The sequence below is a fragment of the Sceloporus undulatus genome, chromosome 9, assembly GCF_019175285.1.
Source record: "Sceloporus undulatus isolate JIND9_A2432 ecotype Alabama chromosome 9, SceUnd_v1.1, whole genome shotgun sequence".
NCBI classification, from domain to species: domain Eukaryota; kingdom Metazoa; phylum Chordata; class Lepidosauria; order Squamata; family Phrynosomatidae; genus Sceloporus; species Sceloporus undulatus.
This window is the reverse complement of record NC_056530.1, coordinates 18,584,130-18,593,392: the sequence shown is the minus strand read 5'-3', so window position 1 is coordinate 18,593,392 and position 9,263 is coordinate 18,584,130. Positions and strand designations below refer to the sequence as shown.

General features: G+C 43.4%; 1 protein-coding gene across 2 annotated transcripts in view; it reads left to right on the top strand.

Moving 5' to 3' along the window:
• IGLON5 (IgLON family member 5) overlaps nucleotides 1-9,263 on the top strand; it is a 129,513-nt gene that overhangs the window by 109,450 nt on the left and 10,800 nt on the right. The window contains exons 7-8 of one of the 2 annotated variants that reach the window (XR_006100795.1): nucleotides 2,791-2,942; nucleotides 4,225-5,284. Coding sequence is in view for 1 of the 2 variants with exons in the window: in XM_042440854.1 (XP_042296788.1) it covers nucleotides 2,791-2,942; nucleotides 4,225-4,325 (253 nt within the window). In the remaining variant the exon portion in view is untranslated. Of the gene's footprint in view, nucleotides 1-2,790; nucleotides 2,943-4,224; nucleotides 6,085-9,263 lie in introns of those variants that run through there. The other variant, XM_042440854.1, reaches the window with a different exon arrangement.

Below are 9,263 nucleotides of genomic sequence, written 5' to 3'. Positions count from 1 at the left end.
AGGCGATATGATAGCCCTGTTTAAATATTTGAAGGGATGTCATATTGAGGAGCGAGCAAGCTTGTAATAATGTAATAAAGTTTATTCGGTCATTGACCAGCAAAGAGCAAGCTTGTTTTCTGCTGCTCCAGAGACTAGGACCCGGAGCAATGGATGAAAGAGATTCCAGCTCAACATTAGGAGGAACTTCCTGACAGTAAGGGCTGTTCGACAGTGGAACAAACTCCCTCGGAGTGTAGTGGAGTCTCCTTCCTTAGAGGTCTTCAAGCAGAGGCTGGATGGCCATCTGTCGGGGATGCTTTGATTGTGATTTCCTGCATGGCGGGGGGTTGGACTGGATGGCCCTTGCAGTCTCTTCCAACTCTACGATTCTATGATTCTATGTGGCCAAGCAAAACTGGTATAGTCAAGATGGTCAAGGTTATGAGAGGTTGCAGAATTTTGCTTTTGCCTGAACCTATTAGAAAGAACAGGACTTTCCTCTTCTCCCTGCTCAGTTAATGGAGCGCACATTACTTTTTTCCCTGGTGGAGAGCAGGGAGAGAGGTAATGGAAGAGTGCCCAGTGTGGATGAAGTAGACTTGCTGTTTGTACTGCTTACTCGGAATTGTAGAAACAGGGAAACTGTCAAGAACCTCCAAGACACAAATATACAACCAGCAGACCTGAGTTCAGCTTGCTGAGTCACAGGGTATGTGGAGTAATCTAATACAAACCAGGCTAGGGGAGTCTCATAGGTTTAAAGCTGGAACATGGAGAGAGGGTTGGTTAGGTGAGTGCTTTAACATGATAGGGATGTATGTATGGGGAATACTGTGTTTGCTGTCACGTTTAATAATGATGAAGCATCCCTCTTAGGAGTTGCATGCTTGCCTACACATACACACACTGCTGTAAGACAGAGAGGAGGATGGTGAGCTGGGTCTCTGAATCTACTGCTGCGGTGGGGATGGTGCTGCTACAGAAGATGAATTGCCTGTCTGACAGGCCCAAACAGAGATAAACAGCCATTGGTGGTGGGGGAAAGTGGCCCGGAGAGGTGTAGAAAATGTCAGGGAACCCTTTGAGTGCATCAGCAGAATTTGTCTAGTGATATCTGTTGCTTCCTAGAGATACTAGAAAGTTCTGTTGTTGTGTGCCTTCAAGTCATTTCGGACTCACTGTGACTTTCTTGTTTTGTGCCTTGAAGTTGTTTCTGACGCATGGTGGCCCCAAGGCAAACCTATCACAGGGTTTTCTTGTCAGGGTTCTTCAGAGGGGGTTTGCCATTGTCATCCTATGAGTCTGAGAGTGTGTGACTTGCCCATGGTCACCCAGTGGGATTCGGACTGCCCTCTCCAGAGTCATAGCCCAGTGCTCAAACCACTACACTTTCCCTCTTCTGCACAACTGTTGAAGGTACAGGAGTCCTCTCCGGTTTTCACTCTGGCAACTCCAGAGAGCATACGCAAGGATTAGAAACTGACATCCACAGTATATCAACACCGTCATAAAACCATCTCTCATAAGCATAGTTCAGTAATAACATTTCACAAATAAGTCCATTTGACAGCAATGGAATGGGACTTAGTTTCTCCTTAATGCCAATGATTCACACAAGTCTTAGTCGTGATTAATTGTTGCTGGACAGTGCCACATAAAACGTACAAGTACAATTTATTCACGACAATCATATACATTATAGCCATCAAATTGCAGTCATAGAAAGATTATTCAAACCTTTTAAAACTTTCAAAATCAGAGTTGGCTCTTCAACAGATAAAACAATAAGCCTTTAAATGAATATTACTATAATGTTTAATATGAAGCATGTCACAATGGTACACAATCCATTCGAATGAGGATGCATATATTTATCACAGAGTCCACAAGACTATTATCCTCAAAATCTAATCTAAATGTAGCTGTTTTTCACCATGAATTTGGCGGTATTAAACATAATAGACTTTGCAGTATTGGATAGCAAATATGGGAATTTCTCCAGATCGTTTGGGTTAGCTACTAGCTCTCTTCAGAAACTCATCTCTTGGAATTTTATATCTCCTATAATGTACCATATAGTGTATATGTCTTCAATGAAATGATACTATTAACTCTAGCTTAAAGGGGGGGGGGGGATTTACTTGCCTCCTGACACAATATAGTTTTGTGGAACTCCAAAGAGAGTTCCTCAGAGGAGGTGCCATAACCAAACTGGTCCTTGTTTAATATATGACTCCCTCCCAAGACTTTGAAATAGCCTCTGTGGTGCAAAATAAGGGGACAAACTTTTTCCCCTGCTTCTTCAGAAGAAAGTATGTATCTATTGAAAATGCATGGCTATTTGCACATGAAAAAATCAAAAAAGGAGAAAAGATCAGATAAATGAAAAGGAGAAGCAAATCATTGCATATGCATAAAGTCCCTGGAAGGTCACCTTCTCAATGAGGTATTAAATCTCTCACGACGAATCCAGACACATAGAGATCAGAGGCCCATTCACGCTACAGAGGAATAGCCCTATGATTCCATTTTAATTGCCATGGTTCCATCCTGTGGAATCCTGGGATTTGTAGCTTAGATTTGGGCATTGAGAATTTTTAAGCAGCACTCGCCAGTACCTCAGCAAACAATGAGCCTCCGGACTCCATAGCATGCAACCATGGCAGTTAAAGTGGAATAATAGTTCTATATGTGTGTAGTGTGGATGGATCCCCATAAGAAACTGCTCATTTCAGTCATTGCCTCTTGGCGCACAATGCTTTAAACATGTCCCAAACATGCTCTCCCTCCACTCTCTCTTCCTTGCAGACTAGTCGGCGGCTTGGATGGACTGCAGATCCAGAATGAGCGGACCCGCTCCATACTGCTGTTCCCAAACGTCACTTATCGGCATTATGGGAATTACACCTGCCTGGCATCTAACAACTTGGGCTCATTCAATGTTAGCTTACGGCTTCTCAGTGAGTATCTCCTTTTCCTCCTTCTCCACTCCCCTCTTTTGGCATCTACTGGGTTGTGGCGAGGCTTTCTTGGACCTTCCTTTCTCAGAGACTGGAGCCCCTTTTGATAGATGCGGGGCCAAGCTCACTTCGTGGTCCATTTGTGTTCCCCAGAGTTTGACACCACCAAAAGGGAGGACACCACTCTGCACATCTTACTGGTAAGAAGTCAGTAAAAGGTCATTCAGTCAGCGCACACCAACCTCTGCTTCCCAACCTTTTGGCTTAGATGCTTCCCAAATATAGATCACAGCACCCCTTGGATTATGTACATTTACTTTCCTTTTAAATTAGATGTTAATTTTTTAAAAAAAGATCTTGCTTTATGAAAAGAAATACATTTCTGTCTTTCATTCTAACAGTCAGGCTGCTATACAGGAAAATCCAGAAGCACTGGCTTGTACACAATAAAAGAGTATATTTAAAGTTGCTACTTTGAGCATGTGCTGACGTAACTTTCCATCCAGCTAACATTCCTAGATGTTCAGGTTATCTTTCCAGGCCAGGCATCTAAACTGACCTTCTACAGACTCTTTCCAGGTACACAACCTAGTCCTTTTCCCTTGCTATCAGAAAGTCCTTAAGCTTTATACATCAGTGGCTGCATTTGCACTGCAGAAATAATCCAGTCTGGCACCACTTTAACTGCTGTGGTTCAATGCCATAGCATTCTGGAAACTGTAGTTCTGTTGTTCTGTGAGGCATTTAGCCTTCTCTGTTAGAGAGCTCTGGTGCCACAACAAACTACACTTCTCAGGATTCCATTGCATTGAATGGCCATGGCCATTAAGGTGCTGTCAAACTGGGTTAATTCTATAGTGTGGATGCAGCCAGGGAGGAACATGTTAGGATGTAACCATTCACTGCCATCACTTGTTTTTCAGGAGGACAGTTCCTAAAACTAAGGCAAGCATTTTTCTAAGCCATATTAATATCTTGCCTAAGTCCCTTCCCTTTCATCAGATATAGAACTCTGATGCAACTGTAACTGTCATGACTCCATCTTAGAATTATCTGCTGGAAAGATCTTCTTCATTCCCCTGAATTTTCTCTAGCGGAAAATTTTGCATCCCTCCCCAAACAATATATCCCAGGATTGCATAATGAGAACTCTGACAGTTAAAGGGGTATCAAACTATGATAACTGTCTAATATTCTGTAGACCGTTGGAATTCTAATGGAAATGAGAACAAAAATTAATCCAACTTTTCTTTCCTCCCCATGTCCCCCCTCCGCCCCACAGGACCAGGTTCCCTGGAAAACATGGCAGCAGCAAGCATGGGATCTCCCCTCTTCTTGGGCTTGCTGTCATCTGCCTTTGTGACTCTGTTGTTTAAGATTTAGGACAGCCAGGAAATGGAGCAGAACAAGGAAAGGAAACAAGTGAAAAGGGAAAGAATCCAAGAGAGGGGGGGAAAGAGAGAGATAAAGAGAGAGTGGAGAAGAAGGTGACATATCTCTACTTTCTGGAAAAGACGCAGAGAGCAAGAAATGAAAATTTAATCGAGAACCCCATCACTGTGAGGGAATAGAAGAAAACAAAAACAAAACAAAACAAAAAAATATGCATTTGTTTCTACAGCCATTGATCTTCACACTCCATCTCAGACACTTCCAGTCAAACCTGATATTTAACACATAACTGAAAAGACACAGGGCTCAAAAGGGTTGACTGCAAACACGGCCCTCCTGACTCCTCACCTCTGCGACGACATTCTGAATCGCCATCATTCTTCTCCTTGGGCCAATTGGACCTTTCGTCTTTCAAATACACGGAACCGGGAATGCCAATTTCACAGAGGGTTTTTCTTATCTTATTATTTTAGGGGTGGTTTTTTTCCCCATTGCTCTTTCTTTTACTCTTATTTGGGGAGGGGTGTGTGTGTCAAAATTTCAGCAGCTGACTGCATTCAACTTAGGGGCTTCACTTTTCGATTTCTTGCGTTCGAGCTGGGATGCGAAGCTCTGTAGAAAATGGGATGGTCTCCATCACCACCACCACTGCCCATCCCCAGTCATTTCAGATTTGCGGACCATTATAGTCAGCCTAGGACCAGGCAAACTGTTAGAGATGTTGGGATGTTGCTTTGCCCAGTTTTGGCATCAAACAGACTTCTTTTAGGAGACCACGAGAGATCTTATGAATTCACTTCACCAAAGCTGTGGGGAGGCCAGCGCTGAGAGTTGGATCTACAGTCCTTCAACACCATGCTGCTCCAAAGTCCTTGGAAGAACACTAAGGCCACTGAGTCCAGTCCACTAAGTTTTTAAGGCATGGAATCCCCATTCTTTAAGACACAGTGGTAAGAATGACCCCTCCTGATGGTGTTTCTTGTTGGGTAACTGTCTGTTGTCTCTAGACAGAAACCAAGAAGTGGGCATGGCAATTTTGATTCTTCATTATTTGAGGGGGGGTGGGGGGGGGGGGCACAGTTCCTCAAGCAAAATCTCTGCTTGGAATGTCTGCCAGCTCTTGAATTCAATGACATTAGCTTCTTTGGTTGCACTTTTTCACACAGTCTTTTCCTGGCAGCTTCCCAAGTGTTAATGACTCCCATTCTCCCTTTCCAGGAGGAACTGCTTATCTCTCAACTGTATATTTCATGAACAAAAGGACTGTACACTCGAGTCCCCACCCCCCCACCCCTTCATTTATTTATGTCTTTCTTCCCTTCTGTTTTATTTTCCTAGAAATCTTCTCCGTTTATTAATTGCCAGTTGCATGTTGCAACCCCATTGACTTCAAAGCCTCTTTCAGATGGAATTATAATGAGGGTTTTTGTGTGTTCACTACTGCTCTTGTACCAGAAACAGTCAAGCATTTGGGGTAGGGTATAGATTTAGTATCCAGAGATCACATTTGGAGTGTGTGGGCTGGAAGAGTTTGTCACTCTTACTAGGGTAAAGATAAACTTTGGAATGTATGGAATATGTCAGTGGACATTTGTGCTAGTTATATAATGAGCCCAACACTTGGGGGGAAAATACTTTTTTTGGACTATAGCTGCCAGAATCCTTGGTCAGGGGCTGTACATACAGCCCCAAAAGGGCGGCCTCCAGCCACCCTTTTTTATGCCAGATCAGGGCCGTGACAACAGCACGTCATGGCCCCAATCTGGTCTTTCCAGGCTCCTTTTTGCACCCTGGAAAAGGTGCAATAGCCACATCTATACGTTGCTCCTTTGGCACTGCATCATGCAGATGCAGCGCCAAAGGAGCCCTGCGATGCCATGTGGAGTGGTGCATGGTGTCACATTGCCCTGGGGGCAGAACAAGGGCATGCATCATATGGACGCTATGCCCCGACTCTGCCCCCAAGCTGGCCTTTGTCTACACATTGGACCAGTTTCCATGCTGGTTGGAGGATTCTAGTAGTTGTAGTCCAAACAGGTAACTTGAAAACACTGGCTGAGTCCCAACAGGGCTTCCTTCCTACAGTTGTAGGAAATTCTTCTATCCTTCTGGTGAAGAGACTTTGGCATTGTTTAAAGGTGGAACGTCCCTGAATGTGGTGTCCCCAGACTCTCATCACCCCTGTCAAATGGTCATGCTGGCTAGGGATGATGGGGGTTGTAGTTATAGAGGGCACCATGTTGGGGAGAGCACAACTAAAGGTGACAGGAGATGCCTAACTCCTACTGAAAACCAGAGAACTGCAAGAGATAAGGCCAATAGGGTGCAATTGTAATTTAATTATGTTATTCCCTGTGTGCTTTGCTGCCTTCATCAGGGGCATTTCCGTGACACAGAATTGCATCTCCTTCTAACATATATTTAGAGGAGCCATAACTCCAAATCTGTCAAGAAGAGGACAGCACAAACACATTGAGAATTACCCATTAAATTATAATGGCATAATGTCAGCCTTGCTTCTGGCACCTTTCCGGCGGTTGCTTTTCCTGCTGTTGCCACCTTGTTCAAATGTGTAGGTCTTTGATCCAGTGATGCTGCAGAGAGAAAATTTGGAATGTGGTTGTGTTGTGCAATTTGTTTGTGTTGTATACTACATTACTGAGGGCAAAAAGAGAAGACACGGGTTACTGTTTGATGCAGTGATCTTGTGGCTCCCATGATGTGTTGTTTTCACTGCAACATTTGTAGGATCTATTTCACTAAAAAAAAAATATGGTGGGATTTTTAAAACCCTACAGTATAGGAAACAAAGCCTTGTTCAACCCTCTTCCAGTTCTCTTAAATGCTTTTTCCAAGATAAATTATGCAAAATACAAAAATTGCATGTGAATGTGCTCAGTTTTCACCGTTTTCTCAAGCAGCTAGACTTCTGCTTTTTATATATATAAAAATGCAGAACTTAGGATACAATAATGCAAGACTCTGGTTTTTATTTTCAAATGCAGATTTTTCTCTATAGTTCTGCACAACTTTTGTTATATAGCACAGGAGTATGAAAAATTCACAGAATGTGACACTGACAGTAGAATTTAGTTTTCTGGGAATCTGTTTACCTTGAAGGGTTGAAGCAAATTTCTAGCCATTACAGTGTTGACCATATGCTTGAAAGTTTGTGTGCAATGCCTACATAACTCCCTGAAGCCAAAGAGGTGGCCGAACAAAATCTTAAAGTATGATCTAAGCACCTTGTCCTTCCCCTTAACTAGCAGAAGAAAGATTATGCAAAAAAGGCTTTAAAATAAAATAAAAGCAGGATAAATTATGCAAAAGAAGAAAGATGTGGTTAATACCCGGGTGGCAGAACTGGGCTTTTGTATTGCTTCAGAATGTCACCTTTTTTAGCGGACCTGAGGCCCATTCACATTACACAATTATAGTATTATTATGTCCTTTAACTGCTGTGGTTCTATCCTAGAGTTTGTAGTTTTGGGAGGCTCTGGCTGAGAATTCTAAATGCCTTTCCATAAACAGCCAGTCCCATACTCCTCCATATTTCACAGGTGAAAACTTGAACATGTGTGACCAAACAACCTCAGAGTGTGATCAAGATGGCAGAAATTATTGAGGATTAACACATAAGGTAGCATGGGCTGCAGCAGTTTGATTTTGCCTAAGCCTACCAAAAAAGGCCAGATCCCTTGCCCTCTCCTATCCCCACTTTTGAGTTAACTGAAGCATGGTACATACTGCCCCGAAAAGGTGGGCTGTAGGTGTGCATTTTTCTTCTGGAGGGATGCCACAGCAGCCAAACCACGCGGCAACCCTCCACAGTAAAAAGAACCTGGAAAAAAATGATTCTTTTAAAGGTGCCTGGCACATGTCATAAGTGCGCCATTGGCACACTGCTGACATAAGTGATGTGCAGCAACTTCTGAATGCTGCACTTTACTTATGTCATCATGGCAGTGCCCATGTGGATGGGACGCCGCAATAATGCCGCCGCTGTTACACACTAGGGTCCGGGAGCATGCGGTTACTACGCGCTCCTGAACCCTAGTATTGGTGGCAGCACGCCACTTCGGACCCATCTGTCCCAGGCTTGAATGCAAAACTCCTTTTGTACTTAGAACTCAGTTTGCAGCAATGGAAGAAAGTGAGGACAATAGAGGAAAGTGGGGTGAGAGAGAAATAATGATATTTTAAAAGCAGCTGAAAAATTAAGATGGCAAAGGACTAACGGCAAGTGCCTAATCTGGACATTTCACAGATGAAAACTGAATCACGGCAGTTAATGTGGAATAATATTACTACAGTTATGCAGTGCGAATGGGCCTCTGGTTATAACACTGAGCATACAAACAGCATCATGCAGCAAAAATAAACTCTTGTCAGGCACTGATGAGCCTTTCTCCTCATTGCACCCTGAGAGTTCCTTCAGTTCCTATGGCCTGGTTAGGTTCTGCTCTGGCATCATGGTGGAGTCATTTCCTTCCAAGTTACTTTTTAGCCTGCCTTCATGAGGTTATTATTGCAGCCCAGCCTTTCCTACCCTGGATTGTTATAGGTTTTATATTCACCTTACAAACCTGACCAAAAGGAATCTGTATGCTTAGCATGTTTTTTAAGAGCCTCGTGAATTTACTTGTTCCATTATCGGGCTTCAGAATCTGGGGCTTTGAACCAGGGATAACACCTGAGGAAAAGCAACCAGGCTTCTTCAGTGACATCAGAGCATCCTCCTGCTCTTACACCTGGAACCAGTCAGAACTGGGCCAGGAGATTTGATACAGAATGCATGCCCTCCAACACTGCACAAGTGAAAACCAGAACATGTGTGGCCAAACCATATCAGATTGTGGTCAAGATGGCAAAAGTTTAGAATGAGGAAGAAAAAGGCATGCAAAAAAGTGGGTGCAGCAGTTTCTTCTG